We start from the raw sequence: 27,100 nt of genomic DNA, 5'->3' as shown, positions 1-27,100 counted from the left end.
AACATTATGTGTATGTTTATATTTTTATAGTGGATATTGAATCATATATTTTTAATAAATGTCATTGTGCTTTTTAATATGTAATATTGATGTATAGTAGATTTGAAATCATAATTTCTAATTCGATAGACGGCAAGTTACTACATTAGTTATAAGATAAATATTTTGGCACACATGGCGTTTCATACGTTAAATACTTTAGCTGTTGAATTTACAGACAACAATGGAAACAAACAAGACAATATACTAACTAGAGAATTAGGGCAATATATATGATAATATTATCCGAATATGAGCACTGTTTCTATAATTTACAGTATGATTTATAATAATATAACAAGTGTTTTGGCTGTAGAAGTCACCGTTTAAATTGGAATGTCTGGAGGTAAGTAGGTCTACTGTAACAAACCAAAATAAGTTATTAGGCTACATGATTTCATTTAGCACCAGGCTATTCTAAAGTATAATAAGTTAAAAATCTCTGATTCTGATTGGTCAGATGTATTTATTGTTGATGCCTTACTCTAGATGTGATGTAATTTGTCTATTTATGATCTATAAAGGAAGTACATTATTACGTCAGAGTAATTGGCACAACATCTGACCAATTACAGAGATTGTTAAAAGATTTTTGGTAGAATAGAGGGGAGGGTGCTAACAATCATGTATAACTTATTTTTTTATTTGTGACTTATTGTGTAATACTATATGGCACTACTCTGACCAATTACAGAGATTGTTAAAAGATTTTTGGTAGAATAGAGGGGAGGGTGCTAACAATCATGTATAACTTATTTTTTTATTTGTGACTTATTGTGTAATACTATATGGCACTACTCTGACCAATTACAGAGATTGTTAAAGAGTTTGGATAGAATAGAGGGGAGGGTGTTAAAAATCATGAACTTATTTTTGATTTGTTGACTTATTACGTAAGAGATGGCGCAACATCCGACCAATTAGAGTTTTTAAAAATTTGTTCAATAGAAGAATTGGTGCTAAAAATCATGTAATAAGCTATTTTTGGTTTGTTGACTTATTATATAACTGAGTTATTCGTTGGCTAGCTTGCCACAATTTTTGCAACTTTCGCCTTTTAACAAGCAAGCAAATCATCACCAGCCAGTGCTAATTTAAGATAAAAATGTTTGACAAGAAATTAACCTTGTTTTACATTCTTCTACTTAGGCATTGCTTCATCTGTTACTGTAAAAACGGTGAGTATTTTTCTGAATATATACCGTTCAAAAAGGGGATGCCAACATTGATTTTGAAAGTTGTAAGGGCAACATTTAAAAGTTATCCACCACTAATTAGACGCTTTGGCCTACTGCATTTTCAGCCACTTATCAGCGTTACTGTGACCTGTAAAAATCTTGTAGGTGCGGAAATATAGTAGCACCAAATTATTAGTGGTTGTGTGGTCATCAGAGAGCTTCTAGGCATGATATTGACCACACATGTTACTTGTTCGTGCAATGTCATTGACAAGTTGTGTACGTTTTGCACGATTTGAACACAATTTGAACAGACTTTCTTGATTCGATGAGCCTTTCAAGATGCGCTAGTAAAAGTAGTAATAATCTTAAATAAATAATCGTATTCATTGTGTTCAAATACGTTCTTTTAATTTATTACTTGCATTTATATATTTTTATAAAAATTTGGTTTTATATTTAGGATTCAATTTTCTGATCATTATTTAATATGCCAATAGTAATCACAAAATAAAACAAAATATATGCTCAGCATTTCAAGAGTCATGGTAGAGGTATTGTTATCCAGAATAGGTTAAATTGGGACAAAAATACAGATGATATATTGTAGCCAAAGCTTCAAAGCGGCTTTTTGCACTTTGTATACTCAAACGTGTAAATGTTAAAAATAAGAAAATATGGAACTTTAGATCCCCAGAAATAAAATGTTGATACTATTTTGTCCATTGCAATGTTGAGGGAGTTCAAAATAGTTCCCTTTTAAAATCACACACATCTGTTGTCAAATGTGTAGCCGGATCTGTACAGTACTATTGACAGAATATTTTTAAAAAGGCAAACCTTGTGAATGAATGTCGTCAAGAATTGTATTATTTAAACATTTTCTATATCCTGTGATACTAGAGAAATTCTCAATAGCGCCACCTTTTGGCCTTGTTAGGTTAATATACTACAGTATTAAAAACAAACCAAAATAGACAAAAAAATCAAAGCTGTCCATCAAACGACACAATCAAAACATAGTTGCAATTAGGATCACTCAAATACAGATTTTAAAAGGGATTGTCCATATTGTGGTAAATCTCAGCTAGCAAAAAGTAAATGTAATGTGTGCAAACTAGAAAAATTATTATTACTTTTATACAAATCTTTGTGTGATTGATTTCATGAAGGTATTTGATTGAGTCGATCACTCTGTAGTAATCAATAAGCTTAATTGAACTTGGGGTGAGGTCGTCAATTGTTACCATAGTCTGCAGTTTTCACAGTGAGTACTAAATTTGCAGGTGTGGTCTCTGAGTATATCCCCATTAGCTGTGGCGTGCCCCAGGGTATACACTGCTTGGACCCACCTTTTTCTTGGTTTTAATCAATGATGCGCTCACTGGGTGCTGCAGGAGGTGGAAATATGTTGATGCCCTTGGTGAAATAATTAAAAGGAATAACATACCAAGTATGCAACTATACTCAATGATTTGAGCAAATGGTGCCTTGTTAATAACATCAAAGCCATCTAAATGCAAGGTAATGTCAATTAGTGTCTTAAATTTAAACAAGATGGTAGAGCCCAAATTTGAATTAAATGGTACTGTTCTAGAGGTTGTGGATCATTTTAAATTACTTGGTATTGTTATCCAGAATAGGTTAAATTGGGACAAAAATACAGATGATATATTGTAGCCAGAGCTTCAAAGCGGCTTTTTGCACTTTGTATACTCAAACGTGTAAATGTTAAGAAATAATCTTATTACTGTATACACTGCTTATGTTAGACCTGTTTTGGAGTATGGAGCACCTGTATGGCATGGTGCGCTCAGTGATTATAACAGAAAATGTAGGTCCTGCTCCCCCCCCCCCCCCTCTTTTGTAATATATATATATTATGCACCCATTTACATACGATTTTATCAACGATTTTACAGGAAAAGGGGGTGTAAATCAACAAAAAAATTGTTAAAAACTTCAAACCAATCAAATGGTTCTTAAATTACGTCATCATAGTTTGTGAAAAAATATGTACGCGCTGGCAATTCTTTTTTACAACGCCTTTTTTGTACTCTTTTAAAGTCTGATACAGGTATTTCAAAATAAGTGTAAGTGAAACTAAATTATAATATAAAAACAATTTAATTTAATGTTTGTCTTTAGTGTAAGCCTAGATTAAGATATCAGCGAAAACATGTCCTAGGCCGGCTGGGTTGAAGCATCAAAACCCATAACTTTTTCAATTTTCAATTGGCTTATGCAAAACTTCACGTCGATGTGAAAACCAAGAAACCATTAACGATCGTGTAAAAATGTGAAACTTGTGATATGATCTGCCAATCCAAAACCCCAAAAACAACATAACATACAATAGGCCTGTTTGATTGATGGCGATAGTTCACATTTACTTTCCTCAATGTCTTTTCTACTCATATAAATTGTAATATCTCTTTGATCTTCTGTACATATCTCGGTAGTTTACAACTCTATTATATTTTTTCCTGCTACCTTACATGATTTCCAACCTGTGGTTTGTATCAATCATTCCCAGTGGTCAGTGGTCACATATCCTACTGCCAAATTGTGAATCATCCTAGTTAAACTCATTTCATGATTACTTTATTTTGTACTTAAACTGTATACCCAGTAATTTTTCTGGATTCTGGATATTGGTATTTATTTAGATTGCAGTTCCAGACATCAAGCATCAAAATGCCTCCTTATGGTTTGGGATGACATAGAAATGTAAGCAACCATACTGTAGGTTACTACGCATGGTCTTGGTATTTTTCTTGTGTTTAATTGTGTATATCCATTTAGGGTCATGAAAATTTCCACTATTTAGATTCAGGGTCACGATAAAAAAAGGGTAAGATTTAGAGGGTTAGGTAAGGTAACAGTTGCGAATTGCATCCCACTCAAATTGACCTTTTCTTTTGAATAACTGTGAGGTAATTTTTTAATTTTATCTTATGATGACCCACTAAACCTGCAAATTAAAAGTTTAAGTTATGTATTCTATTAAAATGCACATAGAAGCAAAGCGAAAAACTTAGCTGAGATCCGTATCAAATAGATAGAAAACAAATATAATATTCCAAATATGGTAACATTTTGTAGTGCTCCATTTGAATTTTAAAAAGAATTGTTTATTTTCATTTTGTTTGTGAATAACAATAATAGCACTAGCATTACAATGGATGAGCTAACTGCAGCATAATTTTTACTGTATGCTTCACGGTCTGTAGCTAATTGACTATTTAACAATATTTAGTTATTCAATAGAATTAATAGAAATCTATCTGAAAACTGTTGACAATTTTTAATATTTGTTTTGAAATGATAAATTCCTTAGAAGCAACGTAATTTTCCAAACACTATTGTTTACTTGTTTACTTGTGTCAGGAACAAAAAAAATGATAAATTCCAGGATAGAGGTGAGGCATAGCCTATAATAATATAATTTAATCTTGAATGGCATCCAAACTTGAGTGGCATGGATTACCTGTTTTAATTCCATTTATAGACTGAATTTCCAATTCAGGTAGAGAGTGTTTAAATTTCCTACCACATCTGTGCCTGTGTCTCATATTAAAAAATAATCAACTTAAAAATCCATTTAAAATTTTGAAGATCTCTATTTCATAGCAAAGATATTACTTTTATTTCTAATAATTGCATCACTATATGGTCTGTATGGTGTTGGAAAACATGTAATTACATTTTTCCCAATCCTATGGGAATTTTCGATAGCAATATCCTTTTGACGGTAGGCCTACCTGCCTGCCTAAGTGTAGAACAACAATAAATTAAATTGGGAATACCAGACAGAATATTAATTTAGTTTCTTTAGTTACATTGCGATTACCGCACTCGTGTTGATCATTTCTTTTGGATAACTGTGAGGAAATTTTATAAATCTTATGAATGACCAGCCACTAGTGGTGTTAACAAAATAAAAGTCCAGTTATAAATTTCTGTTAAAATGCACAGAAGCAAAACGAAAACTTTGCTGAAAACTATAATACCTGAAGTTATATTAATAATAATTTTTAGCATAGTCACTGTTTGGATCCTGATCAAATGAATGGATAATAATTTGTAATAATATGTTCTAATCTTATGAAGAATGGTAATCTTTTTTAGTGTTCCGTTTGAATTTTAAAAAGATTTTGTTTGTGAAAAACATTCAAACCGGATGACACTAACAAATTACTTTTATCACAAATCATTTGTATACAATGAAACTGGCCTAATACTTGCAGAAAGTATCATCTATTGAATATAATATGCTTTACGGTCTGTAGCTAATATGGTATGTATTGTATACTATTCAGGACTATTTAATAGAAATCTATTTGACAACCTCTTTTAGTTTGTATCATTTTTAAAGTTATATAACTGTCCTTTGAAATTAGAATCCCTACAAACTCTAAAAAGCAGCCAAGTTGCCAAATATGATTACAATTTGAGATATAAACAGCGATTATAATTTAAAATGAATATTGATTATGTGTGAATGTCACAAAAAGTGTCAAGCAGAAGCTAAATTATATATTCTTGTTCACATGTTAAAGTTTGATATCAACTTTTAAGTTAGTTTTCAAAATTTTTTATTATTATTTTTGAAAAGGCTGGACAATTTAGTGGTTGGTGGGGTACATGAAAAAAAGAAGACAAAGAACAGATAAAGGCCACTTAATTTGCCTTCCCAAGATAGGAACAAATTCATACTACAATAGTTATTAGGCTATCGCTCTCTGGTTGCTTAGCGTAATACGTAACTACTTTAATTCACTAAAATTTAAAACCAACAGTCTGACACATGTATTCCTTATATCAGGTGTCTTCTTCCTATATTCATCAGCAACATTTTAGAGATGGGAATTTCTTTGTGTACATGCACTTTGAAAGTTAAAAATGCTCAAAATCAAATCTAATCAAATTAGAGCAGAACCTGCACATTTAACCATCAATTTTGCACTGTGTACACGCAGAGAATTTAGAATGGTTCTAAATCATGTTGTCTTAGGAAATAACTTGTAAATTTAAATTATGGCTTAGGGCTTTTAGATTGACTGAAATGACTAGTCTAGTTTTTTGGTGTCACATGTTCAATGTTTGCATTAATGAACCATTATTTATATTCCTGATATATGTATCAGCCTCTGTCCACCAGAGGTGCTTGGTAGGGTAGAAAACTGTTGAGAACCTTTGCGCTATAGTTAATTTTACATACTGTACAGGATATTTTCTGTATTTTGTTCAAATCTACTGTAAATGTTACACTAGGTTATATGCATTATCATGCATATAACCTCTTGATTCTGTCAGGATCTTTATTTTATTTATTTATTTATTCTTTCCTTAGTACTATTTTATCCGTCAATTATCTTGATATCAGTTTCATATAGCTAAGTCAATTTTTCAGAGTTTATTCCTTATGGCCAGGAATCGATGTGGTTATGTTTTCACGGTGCGCAATCAAAAATTATGCGGTCTACGCGCGATTTAACGAAATCACGTTTGTAATCATATCTTCACAATCATGAATCACTTTTAAACCAAATTTGGTAATCATAAATTTGAGCTCATATTTCATCATATGGCAATACAATTACGTGCGTAGCGCATATAACGCTTGCGTACGCGCGCTTAAAATGTTCAAAATTGTCAACATTTATTTTCGATGAAATTAGAGTTCGTTTCAGGCAATTTTAAGCGTTTAAAAAATTGCCATGAATGCGCAGATTTTGCACGCGCACTGTGTTAAACATTATTGCGCACTCTTTTTGTCCGATTTCTGTTGTACAACCTTTGTTTAATAATATAATCATATTTGATTCACTTTTCAACGCTAAATTGCGTTATACGAGTACGTCAAAAGTGACAGGCTACGCACGTGTAAGTTAACAAAATGGTGAAAATATGCTAAATTTTAAAAATAATATAGATCGTCAGAAAGCTCGGGAACACCTATTTTTTATTTCATTTTCTTGAAGTGTATGTATCATATGTATGATTTATTATGAAATTAAGAGAACAAAAGTTGATAAAGTCATCATTAATTGCATTTTAAATTAAACAAAATTTATTTCGACAATCAAAAAATTATGACATTTTCTTAGGCCGAAATAATAAACTTAACATTAACTTTCTTCCTTAAAATGTTCATATATTAAAGTTAAAAGTATATAGTTTGACAGTGCATCATTTAAAAAATTATAATTCATTGCGGTATGTAATAATCTATCTGCACCAAAGTGGTTACTGCATAGTAAATACACGGAGGAATCTTTCTACAACTTTTAGTCAGTTGTGTATGGCTCGGTGGTTTGGGTTCGTGTCTATGGCACTCAAGGTACCGAGTTCGAGTCTCACCTTGGGAAACGAATTTTTATTATCCGTATTGTTTGTTCAATTTTATTTTTTAGTGTATAAATTATACACATAATTTATAATGAAATTTATATAAAAAGTAAATAATGTCTTTATTACTTATGTAACAATGTGGTTTATGACATTATACGCAGAGGGATCTTTGATCGGATTGTTATACCGGCTATTGTATTCCCGTTAGCAAGATCCTATCATATATTAAAATAATTAAAGATTCTGAGAAAATCATTCAATCAATATATCTTTTAAAAATCAATTATCTTGATTTAAATCAATGCATATAACCTATAATTCGTCATAGTGACGAATTAAATCTAGTTGTTTTTTTATACTATTTCTACTTGGAAGAAAGATATGGTTTACATTGCCTTTAGAAACCCACTTTGATATAATCTCTTCTAAAACTGTTCACAGAGAAAACGAATACCATGTAGTCAGGGAGAAAAGTCTATGAAGTAGTACTTTTTACGAGAAAAGAACTTAGAAAGAGATTTTTAAACTAGTTTCTTTTTAAATAATTTATAGAAGTTTTATCAGCTGGCAAGACTGCTTTCCAGACTACAACTTACATCTCTGGTGCTACATCATATGATGCTGGTTTAGCTGTAGATGATAATAAAAATAAGGACTTTGAGAGTGGTTCATGTTCACGTACTGTTGGTAAGAATCATGTCTCTAAAAATATTTATCTACAGTAGCCATAAATAACACTTAAAATAGTAAAAGAAATATCAACTAAACATTATTCTATAGTTGTTATAAATAGTGTATTTTGTATAAATTTATTCTATATTTAAAATATAATTACTATGCTGATTTTTTTCATTCAATTGTATCACCGTTTCAAAATGAATTATTACTAAACTATTTAATATCATATCGATAACTAAATTTATCTTTGTTTCTAAAGTTTCTGCAGGCAGCAATGCTTATTGGTATGTTGATTTAAAAGATGTATCCATCATTGAATATGTTTTGATACACCCAGCAATACAATATGAAGGTATTGCACTATTGTTTTAATAATCAGTTGTTTGAATATCAAATATTTCATTTGTGGAGGGGCAACAAGATCATGGCCCGTCCTCTGCATTGGCCAGTTGAAGCATGATAAAGTTGATAATGTTCATAGTATACAAATAATGCACAAGTCAGAGTGCGTTAGTAGAGATGTGGCGCACTCGAGGGTATTTACAATGGTGCGATATGCAAGAGGCTCAGCCAAGTGCATGTTGCATGTTGCACAACATTGTAAATACACGAGAGTGCGCTGCATCGCCACTAATGTACGAATTTAGACTTGACATGCATTATTTGTTTTATAACATGGGTCTATGAATTATTTTCACAACCTTTTTGGGTAATTCAACTAGGCCTTATAGTCTAGGCCTAGCCTACAAAGAAGCTAGGCCTACCACGGCAAGCACCACTGCTCGGCGACCAATTCAGAGCCTAGCCTAGCTAGCCTAGGCCTATAGCAAAGATATTGTTTTGTGTGTTTGTTTTTTTTTAAATGGGGCCGCGGTGCAGAGACAACCTGGTTCGTATTTGTAAGTAATCGTGCAGTGAGCCTAGCATGATCGGTATTCTACAATACAATTAATATCCGCAGTCGTGCTGTTATGCTTTTTGCTGCACACTTTTTGCACGCCCGTGCATGATAGTGAAAAATAAAGAGTATAGTATGACTGTATATTCATCTTGATGATTCTTATTATTTAATCTAAAATTAAAACTTTATTATTTCAGGAACACTTAATGGCATTGAGGTCCGTGTTGTTGGTGATACCGATTCAATCCTTAACTCGACTAACATATGTGGATCCATCACTTCAGCAACAGTAATGACTAGCGGTTATTACTTTATACCTTGTAATCAACCGTTGATTGGACGTTATGTTTCTTTGTACAAGCATAATAATAATGAGATCACTGTTTGTGAAGTACAGGTTTATGGAGGTAATTAACATATCATCAAATCATTGTCTGTCTGTGATTTCTAGTAATCCCAGGTCTGTATCTTGGATATTAGCACTATATATAAAAGCCTCAAAAGAAAGTGAAAAGTGCAATGGGAATATTTTCTAATTGTGCTATTTGATATATTGTACACTGTACACTGTCTTTGAAAATTATCATGCTGTATTATTTTTATGAAAGTGCAAATTTGTATTTACTAATATTTTACACAATTTGTATACTAAACTAAATTTGTAATTAAACTTGTTTTTAATCATATTTTCAACATGCTTGTGTTAGGTCACATTTGTCAACTTTTGCTAATATCTTATATTGTTATAATCTACTTCTATGTTTCATAGTGCTTGGTCCTTTAATCTAAAATGAAAGATAAATGAATGTCCTTCTGAATTTCTGTTTCTACACATTTGAGTTTAGTTGAGTTTAAACATTTTTTTATTTCATACGCATTCATCAGCAACTAACTTGATGGATAAATTATATTTTTTCATGCAATAAAGTCTCATCAGTTGTCCTGGCACTAGGAACTTGAGATTGGCTTTGTAATTATGTGATGTCCATTTTGATTCATATTTTGTCTTTTCTTAACTTGATAGTGCCAGCTGTATCACCAAATGTGACTTGTCCTGGTGATATTGTTGCTCACACAAAACCATTAACAATGAAAACTGTGACATGGGATCCACCAATAGTAATTGATGATGTTGACATTGGCCTAGTAGCTACGTGTATTCCAACTTCTGGTTCATCATTTCCTAATGGATACTCTTCGATAACATGTACTGCAACTGATAGCGATACTAATACTGGTGATTGTACTTTTACCATAGATGTCATAGAAGGTATGGCAGTATTTAGTTAAATTTCTATTATTATTAGACAGTTTCTATATATTTCTTCATCCAAAACCAATCTTTCTACTTTATCTACAAACAGACTGCACACACATACACATATGTAAATAATTTAGAAAAGTTTTTATTTGAGAACTAATAATCATTTATGCTGTCTTTGATAAAAATAATATGTTCTTAAAAATCCAATCATATGAGGTCATGATGATCAATAAGAAAGATAAAATTATTATACTGTAGCTCTTTTTACTAATGACATCATTTTATTGGACTTTGTTTTCATCAAATGCAGCATAATTAGCATCTTTTGTTTTATGTAGAAAAATGCATATTTATCTTGTTATTGAACATGATACAATAAAACTTCAATAGCAGACATGTTTACTCAAATTCAGTACAAACATCAACATTCTAGCATATGTCAAGTTTGAGGTTGCTGCTGGGCTTGAGATTTCTCAATTGTCAACCACCTCCTATACTTTACATAGGTTGTGATTCAGTCTATGGCCAAGATCATACAGGTACACCATTTGCATGTACGAATGGCAGCCGAGTAGAGTTTAACAAAGTTAAAAATAATAATACATGATTTCAAACACAATGCCAACCAAGTCTTATTATGCGAAATTTATCAGATTATTATTTCATCTGTCGATACAAACATGTTATGCAAATAGACACGCACTGCTGTGGCATACCTAATAATACATTTTTTATTTCTATGATGTAGATTATGGTGATCCTGATGTGGTATGCCCGGGTAACATTGAAAGAAACTCAGGCCAAGCTACAGTGATCTGGGATGACCCCTTAGTTAGCGACAATATTGAAACTAGTCTGTCAGCTACTTGTACTCCACCCTCTGGTTCATCATTTGATATTGGTTCAACTGCTGTTACTTGTTATGCTACGGATAGTGCTGGCAATACAGGAATCTGTACATTCACAGTTACTGTCAATGGTAAGATACTGTAGGCCTACAGTTGCAAATTGAAATGAAAATTTGTTCTATTTTCACTATTCTATATAATATATTTTTAATTTCTCTGATGTAGATGATGGTGCCCCTACATTGATCTGCCCAGGTAGCATTGAAAGAGACTCGGAGCAAGCCTCAACCCAAACTTATGTGACCTGGAATGACCCCTTAGTTATTGACAATATTGAAACTGGTCTGTCAGCTACTTGTACTCCACCTTCTGGTTCATCATTTAGTGCTGGTTCAACTTATGTTACTTGTACTTCTACTGATACTGCTGGTAATACAGGATTCTGTACATTTACAGTCACTGTCAATGGTAAGATATGTAAAATAATTGATTGAGATCATTTTTTCCCCTCCTACAAAAAAATTGATTTGAAAATATGTAAACTCATACAGCAACTTCTTCTCTCCTATGGGTCCCTTTGTGTTGTACATATGCCATATCTCCAAGGTCCATACGAGTCTGATGTGTGAACCTCCAGTTTAAAAAAAAAGAAAATAGAAAGCCACTTCGAGAGTGCATACCTCCGCCTACTGTAAAATTCTCCTACATAAGATTTCTCTGGAAAAATATATATATTTTGTCATGTGTGTCTTAATGTTGTGTGTGATTTAGGCTCATTTCACTACAAGCATTTGTATGCGAGTTCGGTGGAAAGGTTATGTAACAAAACATAAAGGTTATGTAATAAAACTTCTTAATTCTATTGATACTCGTAAAGCCCCGGGTAATGATCTCATACCTAACAACATTCTCAAGCTTGGTGCTAACCCTTTATCTTACCCTTTAAGTCATATTTTTTCTCGATCCTTATTCGATGGTAATTTTCCCTCTCTTTGGAAAAGGGCTGATATTATTCCCATTTACAAGGGGGGTTCTAAATCTTTAGTTTGTAATTACCGCCCCATTTCTTTACTTCCTGCTCTTTCCAAAATTTTCGAACGCTTAATTTATCGTCATGTCTTCACGCACGTTTCTCCTGTTCTTAGCCCCTTCCAACATGGTTTCTTCCCCAAAAGATCTTGTCTCACTAATCTTACCTCTCTGTTACCTTTTGCCTACTCTGCTATCGAAAGCAAATCTCAACTTGATGTTATTTACACTGATTTTTCGAAAGCCTTTGACCTCGTCTCCCATCAACTTCTTGTCCATAAACTTTCCAAATTTGGTATTTCTGGCCCTATCCTTAAATTATTTGTTAGTTACCTTGATTTCAGGCAGCAACGCGTTATGTTTCAAGGTCAAGCTTCTGATTGGCTCACTGTTTTGTCTGGGGTCCCCCAGGGCTCGATCCTTGGTCCCCTTTTATTTAATATCTTTATCAATGATCTCCCTTCTAATCTTTCTTCTTCTTGCTTACTTTTTGCGGATGATCTTAAACTCTTTAATACTATCAATGGCCCTAATGATACTGTTTCCCTTCAAAATGACCTTGGTACACTCTTCAGATGGACCACCACCTGGAAGCTGAGTTTAAACTTACCAAAATGCAAAATTATGACGATTACTAAGAAAAGACAATATATCCAATATGATTACAGCATTAATAATCATGTTTTGGAAAGAATTGACCGTCATAAAGATCTTGGTATTATTATCGACTGTAACTTAAATTTTATTCCTCAAGTTGATGCTGCTGTTAGTAAAGCAAATAGAATGTTAGGCATGATACGTCGTAATTGCTGGTGTTTTAAAAATTCTAATACTTTAATTAATTTATATGTTTCTCTTGTCCGTCCCCAACTTGAATACTGTAGTGTTGTGTCTAATTCGTTTTCGTCTGTTCATAGTACCCGTCTTCAAAGAGTCCAAGATCGTTTTGTTCGTTTTGTGCATTCTACTTGTCACTGTCCTCCTTTGTCTGTCTCTCTTCCTTCGCTTGTCTCTCGTCGTTCTATGTTCGATCTTCAGTTTTTGTATAAATGTATGAATTCCCGTTTCAATTGTAATTTTATCTCCTTGTTTTCCTTTCATGTTAAAGCTGTTGGCTGTCGTACTCGTAATTCCAAATGTAATCTTCTTTATGTGCCGTATTGTCGTGTTAATGTTACCAAGAATGGATTTATTTCACGTATTTGTCTTCTTTTTAATAATTGTGTTGTTAAAGATAATTCTATTGATCTTTTTTTTGACCGTTATAATTGTTTTTGTAATAAAATTAGTAAAATTGTATAATTTTGTATTGTTAGATTTTAAGATTTATATATATTTTTATATGGTATAGTTTGTTCCATTCTGTAAGGGGCGGGTTTCCCGCTGTTGAATGAGTTTGAATAAAATAAAATAAATAAAATAAAAACCAGCCTTTCAACTAACAATAGTTTCAGTTGACTAACAATAGAACAGCAACGCCAAAAATAAACAGGTGAATTTGAAAAGAAATAGGTTCTTTAAAGCTACTCTTATTCCAAAAACCTGTACATTAAATCAAATTATGTTTTAAAATTACAAATTATAACTCTTGCCTCTTGTACAAAAATGAAGTTTTTTGGACAAGTAGTTCTCGAGAAAATTCAATTTCAGTTTACTTGTTAACACTAGCAGGTCTGAAAATTATACTAAGAAGTGGTCCAGAATTTAATGGAGTGCTCCTTGACCACATTTATCTGTATTTTTATTTTGGTAAATATCTTGCAATTACTTTTTGAGTAATGCTGCTAACAAACAAACAGACAATTGCACACGCTCGACTACAATATACCTCCTTGGCGGAGGTAAATAAGCACAGGAAAACAGACACTATATCAATAAACAACTTATGTATGTATTATTGTTCAATCAACCTTGTGCTCAAATCTCTATTGCCCTCAACGTCTACTCTCGTTCCTGCTACAATTAGTCTAAGGAGGAGGAGACAATATTGTTAATTCACATAATTTTGACCTTTTACCCAAATATATTTTTCCACAAAATTCTTATGGAATATGTTTGTTCACACTGGATAATGATAAAGATACATAAAATGAATAAAACTACCTTTGAAAAATTGTTAATTTGTTTTTTTCAGATATATGTGGGGAGACAACAGTAAACCTTACTAGCATTGGTGAATCTCAATGGTTTACTTCTCCCAATTTCCCAGAAAACTATCATAATAACTTAAATTGTCATTGGGTAATTTATGCTCCAGATGAATTGGTAATTTTGCTTGAATTTCATGAGTTTCACCTTGAAGATGATTATGATTATTTAAAAATTCATTTTGGAGACTGGAATGTAGCCGATAAAAGTTTTACAGGGACTTATTCACAGTCGGTGCTTTCCCAAAATAATATTCTTCGGATATCATTAGAAACAGACTTTAGTGTCAGATATAAGGGTTTTAATGCAACTGTAACTGCTGTAAATCAAATTGGTAAGTACATTTCACTTTCTTTGTATATCAGACAAAATCAAAATAGAATACCATAATTGATGATGCCGCCCATAGACAATATACAAATAATTAATATTTATGTGAGTTGGATGGTGAGAATATTTCATGAATTGACTGCTCTATTTTTAACGTGGCAAAGGCAAGTTGAAAATAGAGCAGTCAATTTTTCATCAAATGAAATATTCTCTTCATTCAATGAATACAAATATTCATTTGTTTTATAACACACCTACTTTTATTCAAGTTATCTATCATAAATCATTGACAAATGCTAGGCCTCGAGGCTATGCTATTAAAAAAGGCTTAGACGAGGAGTAGAACAGTTAGCACAACAAGCTGATTTCTCAACACAATCTCATGCAATTATTTGTACCATTACACTCATCAACATACTTATTTGTATAATTTTCAATGATGTTGTTGATTGTAGTAGACACCCTATGCAGTCTTTTTGGAACTTCCTTTTGTCATGCATGTCAAGGTTTATAAATGTACAGTACATTGAAATGAGTAGCGAATGAGTAGTGAAATGATAATTTATTATTAAATCTATACATATACTATATGAAACTAAAACAAATTGAAGGTAATGTTAAGTAATATTATGAAAAATGTGTGATTTTAGGACTTCTTAAAAATTAATATGATTTGATGCTGTGGCCTGTGACATGGAAGTAATCCCTGTGGCAGCGATTTGTCGGAGGAAGAAAGATTTAGGTAATATCAAGAGAGGATCAAAGCTAATGGTGTCTGGTATTAATAGATGAATCTAACATTTCTTTCCAGCTCTTTGTCATCCAAACCCGTGTCAAAATGGAGGAACATGTTTACAAAGCACAACTGGAACTGGTTCTTACTTTTGTTTCTGTGCAGCTGGATATGAAGGAACATATTGTGATACAGGTAGGCCTGCCATTAATTGAATTTTGATGAAAAAGGAAATCTCTTTTGATATGAATGCTTCTGTCTTCTGGTGTAGTTATGATGGGGTTGTGAAGATAACTAAACGCATGCTTTTAGAAGTCGTGCATAGATCACAAAACTAATGATTACATACTGTACCTCCATGTCTTCTGTGGACTAGGTCCATTGAGTGAAAATGTTGTCAGTCTGTGTTCAGTAGATATAATCTTAATTTAATCAAACAAACAGACAGAAATACAGATAAATCAATAAACTACAAGGTGATTTTATCACACCTTAGTGGAGGGTAGTTTTTAAAAAAAATTAGCAAATTAATGAAACAAAATAAAAACTGTTTGTTACAAGGTAAAAAAATTGTTATACCGTGCAACTAAATCTTGATGTTCAATTTAGTGTAAAAATTTCTCTGATTTAGATAATGTTGCCCCTATTTTGATCTGCCCAAGTTACGTTGACATTGAAATAGACTCAACCCAAGTTACAGTGACCTGGGATGACCCCTCAGTCACTGACAATGTTGATACTGATCTGTCAGCTACTTGTACTCCATCTTCTGGCTCATCATTTGATGCTGGTTCAACTGATGTTAATTGTTCTGCTATGGATACTGCTGGTAATACAGAACAGTGTGCATTCACAGTGAATGGTAAGAAAATATTAATCTATTTAGTAGAGTTCAAGTGCTCAAGTATTTCGCAATTGATTACTACAGAAATTCGGTCCAGTTATAGACGTACGGAAATGAAGATAAGTACTATGCAAAAATACATGCAAAGCATGTAAAATTATGGGAAAAGGTATAAATTAACAGTAGGGAGTTTTGGCACAAGCATGTAAACTTTAACGCTATTTCTCCAAATACAATAAGCAAACTCCGTCCACTTTGTAAACAAGTCGATCTGCGCATGCGCAACTTCTGTACGAAAAACCTTAGTTGTGTGCATCGAGAACCTATATTTCTGAAAAATAGTGTCAATGAAAAACGTTAATCGAAGTGTATTGAAACATGGAAAATTCATTATATTTCTGCAGAATAATTAAGAAACAAATGGAAAATTTAAATGTTTTTAATTAAACCAAACAAGAATTGTTCATCACAATATGTTATTTATCACCCAATATGCAAGTTAAAAATCTCTAACTAGGCCTAGACTCTAAACCCAAGGCATTCCATGATTTGTTTTGATGAGAGTGGCATATGGGTTGCCTTCTACACTTCCCCTGTCTCAAAGCAAAATCAAAGTATGCTAAAGCCCGGCGCACACTATAGCTATCGGCTGAGCCAACTGGCATGAGTAACACTTGGCCCACCAAAAACTTTGCCGCAAACTATGATCGCGTTCTATCGGACGCACACTAAACGCATTTAGTACGCGATTTTCTGATTAGATAATTACTTACTATACGCTATACGGTGCGCTCTGACATATTATAATAAATTAGAACATGTCATGTGCAGTGGATTTTTTCGGCGCACACTTGAGGAAAATGACATGTGTCAGATATTTTCCTCAGCGACATACGTGGCCGATTCCTTACAAATTCTCCGGCACACACTGTGAGCAAAGTGTTACTTGTGCCAGTTGGCTCAGCCAATAACATCAGTGTGCGCCGGGCTTAACACAACTGTTGGCTGAACTACGCTGTTGCAAATGGGTAGAATGTTAAAGTCATCTGTTAAAGTTTATAGTTTACATGCTCCTGCAAAACCTCCCTAATTATGTGTGTTGAAAACCTTATTTCTAGTGTCAATGAAAAAACATTAATCGAAGAGTATCGAAACATGGAATTTCTGTAAAAAAAAATGTGAAATATAAAGTTATGTTTTTAATTGTTCATCGCAATATGCTATTTATTACATAATATTTGTTTAAGCCATGCCTAGCTAGGCCTAACCTCAATGCGAAGGGCCAAGGCATTCCATGATTTGTTTTTATGCGAGCATGGCGTATGTTGCATGTACAACACATTCGTTGTGTGCTAACACTTTCCCTGGCTTGAAGCATAATCAAAACGAAAAAAGTATGTTAATATAATTTTCGCTAAACTACCCTCTTTTGCCAATGAGTAAAATGTTGACGTCATCAGTTAAAGTAAATGTTTACTTGATCGTGCGAAATATTGAATTTGGCTCTACTATTGTGTATCCTGTACTTTTAAACTCATCATTATATTAATCGCAAGGCCATTTGCTTTTCCAATATCCCTCAGTTTTTAAACATTTACGCAATAGAAACATTTTGTACAATACTCTTTTTTAACAAAATATGGATTACTTTCCAAACATTTTTCCAATCAATTCGGTCGTTGCTTATCACACCTTTGGTTGAATGTATTCTTTCAAACTATTGTTTTGATGTATGAATTTGTTAATTACTTTAGATAATTAAACAAATAGAACAATCATGCTTCACGATTTTACAATTATTTTGGGTCTCAGTTTAGTGCAAGTGCAATTTTATTATTGTAATATTTTATGTAATGTTTTTAAATTGGTTAATAAAAACATTTTTAAAAAATGGTTTGTTTTTCAGTTGACTGTGGAGAGACAACAATAAACCTTGATAGCATTGGTGAATCTCAATGGTTTACTTCTCCCAATTTCCCAGAAAACTATCATAATAACTTAAATTGTCATTGGGTAATTTATGCTCCAGATGAATTGGACATAATTTTGCTTGAATTTCATGATTTTGAGCTTGAAGATGATTATGATTATTTAAAAATTCATTTTGGAGACTGGAATGTAGCTGATAGAAGTTTTACAGGAATTTATTCACATCCAGTTTACTCTCAAAATAATATTCTTCGGATATCATTAGAAACAGACTATATTGTGACATCTAAGGGTTTTAATGCAACTGTAACTGCTGTAAGTCAAAATGGTAAGTATATTATTTCATTCTACCCATACAAATATTATTCCATAAATAATTGGTAGACCTTTTGTACACTTGAAATGCGACCAAACTTGGTGAAATTTGCCATGTTTTTGGCATATATATATAATCTCTCATTCAGCAGAAGATAATCTATAAAATAATAGTTATATACCGTATATATATGCTTAAGTTTACAAAAATACTGTAGATAGATGCTATATTGTGCTTCTTTATGCTATTTCAAGCTTGGACCAATCCATATAATTACTCTATATTTGAAGTACAGTGAATTTTTTCAAGAAAATGAGTGATAATAAATTTGTGATAGTTCTTGTATCAAGTGATGTAGTGTTGTGCCTTTTGAGCAGGGGTGCAATGGAAATGCTGATTGCTTCTATTCTGATGAACACAAGTCTTGTAATTATCTATAATTAAGTTTCTTTTGAAGTTAGGCAGACTAAATGTAACATTTCCATTTTTGTTTCCAATATTACATTAGAATAAAAATGTATGTGACTTTGTCATCATCAACAACCAACCAAAGGAGATTTCCATTTAAATTGTCATATTATTATGTTTTTCTCCAGTTCTCTGTTCTCCAAACCCATGTCAAAATCAAGGAACATGTTATGAAAATGATTCCAGTTACATTTGTTCCTGTGAACCTGGATATGGAGGAACAGATTGTGATACAGGTACCATAATATATCAAATTGAATTTGTTTTTTGTAAGTCTGCCGGGAAGTCTGCTTTAAATGCATGATGTACTGTACGTTGCAAACTAATTGTGACCTACTTTTACTATTGGTATTTAGTGGTTTCAATCAATACACTATTTCTAAAAATAAGTATGGCCATATCCAAGATTCCAAATAGGGAGGTGGATATGGTGGAAGAGTGTGGGGTAGAGGGATGGAAGGGAGCAAAAAATTATGGTGGATGCTAGCAAAACAAATGTAATAGTATTAACAATATTCATAAAGTTTAAAATTTGATCTTTAGTAAATATGAATAATATATTTTATATTATTATTACTGCCTTTCCGCTGAAAAGTCTGCCGACATTTCCGCTTGGGCTGCTCCGTAAATCTCTTTTACTAGTTTCTTCCAGTCTGATCTTTCATTGGCTAGTTCTTTAAGTTGTTTCATGTCTTTCTTGGTTTTCAATTGTCCGGGATACTTAATGTCTGTATTATGCTTATAAAGTGTGAGTAGGTCGTTGCTGAGAGTTATTGGTAGGGTGGTTCTCGGTCTTCCTCGAAATTTTATATTGGTAGTGTTGCTGAAATAATAGCTTATTGCTGTGTTGGCTGGTGTACATGGGTCTTGTCTAAGTATGTGACCCAATAGTCTCCATCTTGCGTCGACTATTTCTAATGAAATCGGTTTTGTTCCTGTCCTTCTGTATAAATTTGTGTTCGATATCCTGTCTGGGAACCTGATACCTATGATTTTGCGAAGTTGCTGAAATGTGTCAAGTTTATGTGCTTCTTCTTTTGTGAGTCTCCATGTTTAAGAGTTGTAGAGTAATATACTTTTAACTAGTGAGTTGTACAGCTTGATACGTATTTTTAATTTGAATAATGTCAACGAAAATGACCCAACAAACAAAGACATTTATAAACCAATACTAAAACACAGCATTTTTATGTTTCTTTTTTATTTTTTTATTTCTAATTGTAATTCAGAACTTGCCAAGGATTTGGAAATATTTAATTGCACAATTTTGCACATTCCTTGGTTTTCAAATGTATTTATGTCTTGAATTGATTGGTTGAATTCTCATTTATAAGTGATAATCCACTTTGTAATCATTGCCGTCTAGTAGACATCTATAACACTTTTTATAGACTGTCAAAATGACCTGTGATGATAAGCACATATATGTTACATTGGTATTACTAAAATGTATGTCTACTATGGTAATATCGTGGTACTTTTCTGTGCTATAACACCTGTAACTTTTGTTGAATACAGATATTGATGAATGTTCAAGTAACCCATGTCAGAACAATGGTGAATGTACAGATAACCCAAACAGCTTCACTTGTACTTGTTCTCCAGGATATTTTGGCACAAAATGTGAACATGGTAAGCAGAATATATGGTTATTTCAGAATATTATAACATTGTGTCCTTGACACTCTATTAATTTCATTGTATTAGTATCAAAACCATAGCTGTTGTATCACGTTCTAGGCATATTTCCATCTCAATAATGCATAGTCCAAACACTGAGCATGTTTTATTGCTCAGGTGGTTTAAAAGTAAAGAATAACATACAGAAAAATAAAAGCATACATAATTTTAACTGATCAGTTTCCATGTAAAATCTAGATATTGATGAATGTTCAAGTAACCCTTGTCAGAACAATGGTGAATGTACAGATAACTTGAACAGCTTCACTTGTACTTGTTCTCCAGGATATTCAGGCACACATTGTGAAATTAGTAAGTACATTTTCAAGCTAAAGTACTGTATCTATATGTAACATATATATAACATTTTAACTGTATGGTTAATGGTTTTAAATTTATATAGCGCAAAATACAAATACAAAGTGTTAAAATGAAAAAGTTGATGTAAAATAAACCAGGAAAAAGCCTAACAAACCGAATAAATTGACCGAGACAACAGAAAAAAAAAAATAGATTTATTGAATTGATCATTTACAATTTTGTCATGGAGTCTTATAAATAATACATGATGATGTATGCTGCTTACTATAGTTCCTTTTCCTAATTCAAATAAGCAAACGTTTTTTAACAAAACAAATGATGTAGACAGTGAATTACTGTAAAATAGGTTTTGTTAGATGTGATACTGTGCTATGGTATGGTTTTAACATTGATTTTAATAACCTGATTACATTTATTACAAATTCTTACTTTGTCGGACAGTGACTCCATGTAATTCAAACCCATGTCAAAATGGAGGAACATGTTTACTAAGCTCATCTGGAACTGTTTCTTTCTTTTGTTCGTGTGCGAATGGATATGAAGGAACAAAATGTGATACAGGTACAGTAATAATTTAGTATAAAAATATTTATGGAGAATAACTTTTATATGCAATTAATCAAAAGGATGAACTAATAAAAGAAATATCTATAAGGCATAAAACTGTGAATATATTTATGATAAAATCCATCATAGATGGGTACATTGCTAGTGGAAAACATTGGTAAAATGTAGGCCTACTGTGGTAATTTTTGTACTTTTCTGTGCTATCTGTAACTTTGTTGAATATAGATATTGATGAATGTTCAAGTAACCCATGTCAGAACAATGGTGAATGTACAGATAACCCAAACAGCTTCACTTGTACTTGTTCTCCAGGATATTCAGGCACTAAATGTGAAAATGGTATGCAGAATATTGTGTCCTTGTCATTTTTATTAATGTAATTTTTTTTATTTAATATATAAATTGCAGTCAAAGGCTGAATCATTTTGATTCATCTGCCAAGCATTTTTCTTTAATTTTAATGATTGAAGGTATAGCAAGCTTTCAGATATTTTGTGAATATTCAGTGCAAAACTTGGCAAAAAGGTCTACATGTTTAGCTCTAGGCCTGCCTAGTACTAGCCTACATGAAAAATGTGAAATATATAGCGAGTAGTCGAACTTGATTAGTTCATAAAAATACTTGCTCTTTCTTATGAATAAACATTACACTATATGCGTAATAGATTTCAATGCTCGTCCCAAGCCAAGTAAAAAATGTAGGCCTACTGTGAACATTTTTAATTTTAAATTTGTTAACTATAGATATTGATGAATGTTCAAGTAACCCATGTGAGAACAATGGTGATTGTACAGATAACTTTAACAGCTTCACTTGTACTTGTTCTCCAGGATATTCAGGCACTAAATGTGAAAATGGTAAGCTGAAAATATGGTTTGTTTTAGACCATGAGAAGGTGGACATTTTGCTTTAATGTACAGTACATGTCCTCTATCTATAAAAGTGATCATTTACAATTGTGTCATGGAGTCTTGTAAATCTAATACTCCTTTTACACTATAAACTGAGCGAAATACACATTGAATGAAATGTTGATGTACTGTGTAGTGTGGTTTTACATACATTTTACTCCTTGATTTTATCTATTACATATTCAATTCTTATTTGTCGGACAGTGACTCCATGTAATTCAAACCCATGTCAAAATGGAGGAACATGTATACCTATAGGCACAACTGTTTCTTACTTTTGTTTGTGTGCAGATGGATATGATGGAACAAATTGTGATACAGGTACAGTAATACTCAAACTACACTAAATTTAATATAAAAATAAAAAATCTACAGTATGTTATTATGTTATGGAGAATATAATTCATGCAATTAATCAAAGGGGTGAACTACTAACAACTGTACGCACAAGATTATATAGTATGGTTAATCCATTGTAGATGGGTACATTGCTAGTGACAAACATTGGTAAATAAATAAACAAATGTAGGCCCACCTACTTTGGCAATTTTGCATTTTTACACACCTGTAACTTTTGTTGACTATAGATATTGATGAATGTTCAAGTAACCCATGTCAGAACAATGGTGAATGTACAGATAACCCAAACAGCTTCACTTGTACTTGTTCTCCAGGATATTCTGGCACTAAATGTGAAAATGGTAAACAGAATATATGGTTTAATTCAGAATATTATAACGTTGTGTCCTTGCCATTTAATTAATTGGTTATCCGCACTTGGCGGATAACCAATAAGATTGGTTAACATAAGATTGTATAACTTTTTAAAAGATTGACCTGAAGCTGTAGATGTGCAAAAAACTTCGTTATATGACTTTAGAGTCGCGCAGCGTAAGTTACGCGCGATTTTATGAATTTCTGGTATTTAACATGGTCGATAACCATACAACAATTTAAATTGAAACTTAGCAAAGTTTAAATTTATGTCATGCGCTTCTATGGAAAAAAAATGGCTTGTTTTACAGAAAGTTACGCGCGCGCCCAAACCTGAGCGTGCTGTGGCTCAGATAGTAGGGGTTTTAACTATCAGTTTTCATGTTAAATATAGATATTGATGAATGTTCAAGTAACCCATGTCAGAACAATGGTGAATGTACAGATAACCCAAACAGCTTCACTTGTACTTGTTCTCCAGGATATTCTGGTACAAATTGTGAAATTGGTAAGTATATAAATATGGTGAAAATGTTGCTATTCATTGATTCTTGTATTAAAGATTGAAAAATACATAAAGTAATACAAGAAATCATATTGAATAGGGCCACATTCCAAAAAAGTTTCATAAGTAAACAAATCATTTTAATAGGGCAGTTTGATATTAAATATCGTATATCAAATAATCCACTATCTATAATAAATGTGTAATTTTTTGGAGTTACCACGCCTACACATTAAAAATATATATGTACTGTACATAACTACTTTAAAACTTAATCATTACTGGGTATTTCTATTCATTCAATAAAAATGATATACTGTGAATAAATTGAATACTGATAATTTCTTAAAATAATTTGCATAGTACGTATTAAATTTGATTGCATAAAAAGAAAAAAGTTTACATTTTAACTTTGCTTTTTAGGCTACATAAAAAAGTCTTTTCTATACCGTCTGTAAAATTGTTACAAACTGTTAACACCAATAGTCTTTAATTGTTCAGGCACATCAAGGATTACGTAATAATATAGCTCTATGACCTTTTGTTCAACAATATTTTGAATGCTGTAATAAACTGTACCGCGAGTTCCAATTAAACACGATGATAGTTGCTAAACAGTTAAGTAATGAACCCCTCTTGTAATAATGACAAACGCCTTTTTTCCAAATATTTTCAGTGAGCAGTACTCGTATATTTCAAATATTGATAATATGTATTATGGCAATTTTGTTGTCTTTTCTGTGCTGTAACTATAGATATTGATGAATGTTCAAGTAACCCATGTAAGAACAATGGTAAATGTACAGATAACTTGAACAGCTTCACTTGTACAAATTGTTCTGCAGGATATTCTGGCAAAAAATGTGAAATTGGTAAGCATCTTTTATTAGCCTACAATAAAACTCAAGTGAGTGTATCTTTTCTTTTTGATTAGTTAATTACCATTCAGTATTAGTGTCGTAATGTGGAGAGTGGGGTTATAAATATGTATAGCCCCTTCAGATCGTATAGAATCCAAATAAAGTGAATACAACTAAGTATAAAATTTTGCAACAGTTTAATAAGTAGTACACAACAGTATCAATAATTCCTTGTCTTTGAACTAAAAAAATTCCAATATCAGTAACACTCCAACGATCTTGATCCGTTGATAAAATTGAAAACAAAATAACAAAACTTTTCGTCTAGTAATCTACTTTAAATCTATGAAATCCTTTACAATCGATGTAAGTTCAAACTACAGTAAACATCTTTACACTCGAATTCTACTGTCAACCATAGTATTATACCTCTTAAAACATCGAATTATTAATTAACAAGTAATACACATACACATCACTAATTACTCGGAAACGTTCACTCAACTCCATTCATCGTGTGTCAATTGAAAAGTGATAAATGTTTTTGTAAAAAGTTTGAGAGTTTTTTTTTTGTCAAAACCAGCAACTGTTTTGGCCTTGCCCGTTTTTTTTTAAGCATTCAAAATGGCAATAGTCTGTCTGATTTTCCATCTCGGGCTAAGGTAGGAACTTTCTGGGGATAGTGGATAGCATATTATTAGACCAAATGTAATAAATGAGTGAGTTTTGTAAGTGTGATATAACTATGTATTTACACTTAATTTAGAGGGTATTTACAGATTACCTGAAAAGTAATAATAAAATAACTTGTGTGTAGTGTAATTCACCATCATTTGGTGGCAGCCTGTAATATCCATCGAGCCCCTTACAAAAGCCTTAATTTTATCACATTTCTCGCAAACAAGAATATATTTATGGTTTAAATCCATCATATGGATACATTGCTAGTAACAAAGATAATATAAAATGAACAAATGGAAACTACATATTTAGTTTATTAGGAAACATATGCAGATACAGTATTATAATTACATGCCTAAATTTGTTGTCTAAATTTAATTTATTTCAAATGACCTGTGTGACTGTTTAAGCACATACATGACCTCTATGTCAAATATTGATAAAATGTATTATGGCAATTTTGTTGTTCTTTTCTGTGCTGTAACTATAGATATTGATGAATGTTCAAGTAACCCATGTGAGAACAATGGTGAATGTACAGATAACCCAAACAGCTTCACTTGTACCTGTTCTGCACGATATTCTGGCACACGTTGTGAAAATGGTAGGCATCTTTTATTAGCGTACAATAAAACACACCTGAGTGTATCTTTTTCATTTGATTGGTTTAATTACACATCACATGCCATTCATTCGTTCTATGGTTCTATTGAACAGAAAAGTCAAGTGATCAATCATTTTTGTAAAAAGTTTCAGATTTCTTTTTTCCGAATTAGCAGCATACTGTTTTGGCCTGGCCTTTTCTTTAGATTAAAAAACAATTCAAGGATTTGTGTTACTTGATCAGAACTATATACACTATAGTACATACATTGTACTGGTACAAATATAAACAACAAACCACTAACCTAAATTGTCTGTCTGAGGGTATGTTCAGACTCATGGCTTTAGATTTATTATCTAACGCAAGGTGTATGGTAATCCATTCCGTTAAAAGTCAAGGTGTTCAGACACAACGATCAACATTCCAATGCCTTGCGTTTAAAACACTCTGATCATTATGTCTAAGCAGGTAGAACTATGCATTCATGACAAACGCATGACAGTTCACATTGTAAAGTACGGTTTTTTGTTATATTTATTTATATAATGTTACCTTCAAAATATACTGATTTCTTCTTACTACTTACTATTTGAAGATTTGCATTCTAATTCAAAATAATTACACGGACAATTATCTGATTAGTGTATTTAATTTATGAAAATATCATATCGCTGACGCCAACTGTACTGTTCTTTAAAATTGAAAACCTGATAGTTTGACATTTAACTATTTCGCTGTCTGCTAATTGTGGTCGTGTCTTTTCATTGGTTTAAGGTTAAAATCACTGATGCATCACTGGATTAGCATTATTAAATCTAACCTCTCCTTCTAGGGTTATTAACGCCACAGGCGCGGAGTAACAGCTCCCTAATGCTAATCCGCGGCCTAGTTCAGACAAAAAAGTATGTACGCCGTTTACATAACGCCACCTTAACGCCATGAGTCTGAACATACCCTGATTGTCCATTTAAAGGATAGGGACTTTGTGGGGGACAGCGGATGCCATTATTTAAAAAAATATGAAACCTTAAATAGCAGATGAGTAAGTTTTATAAGAAATGTCTGAGGACCATACATTTACACTTAATGCAGAGGGTACAAACAAGCAAAGCGAGTGCACCTACAGAATTTACTACATATTACCTCAAAACAAGTAACATAAAAATCAGTTGTAATTCACCATTATTTTTTTGT

General features: G+C 32.3%; 2 protein-coding genes across 2 annotated transcripts in view; both read left to right on the top strand.

Annotated features, from left to right (window-relative positions):
• LOC144845833 (uncharacterized) overlaps positions 1-27,100 on the top strand; it is a 126,864-nt gene that overhangs the window by 11,099 nt on the left and 88,665 nt on the right. The window lies entirely within an intron of this gene.
• LOC144845970 (uncharacterized) lies at positions 376-26,848 on the top strand. The gene is made up of 19 exons (XM_078703501.1): positions 376-385; positions 8,127-8,261; positions 8,512-8,604; positions 9,351-9,560; positions 10,178-10,423; positions 11,166-11,396; positions 11,491-11,733; positions 14,429-14,776; positions 15,584-15,700; positions 16,137-16,367; positions 18,256-18,606; positions 19,191-19,298; positions 22,375-22,488; positions 22,747-22,863; positions 23,130-23,243; positions 23,651-23,764; positions 24,517-24,633; positions 25,793-25,906; positions 26,739-26,848. Exons 1-19 carry the CDS (start codon positions 376-378, stop codon positions 26,846-26,848), a joined length of 3,123 nt encoding a protein of 1,040 aa, XP_078559627.1.

The sequence above is a fragment of the Antedon bifida genome, chromosome 6, assembly GCF_963402885.1.
Source record: "Antedon bifida chromosome 6, ecAntBifi1.1, whole genome shotgun sequence".
NCBI classification, from domain to species: domain Eukaryota; kingdom Metazoa; phylum Echinodermata; class Crinoidea; order Comatulida; family Antedonidae; genus Antedon; species Antedon bifida.
This window is presented reverse-complemented; position numbering and strand designations above follow the sequence as displayed.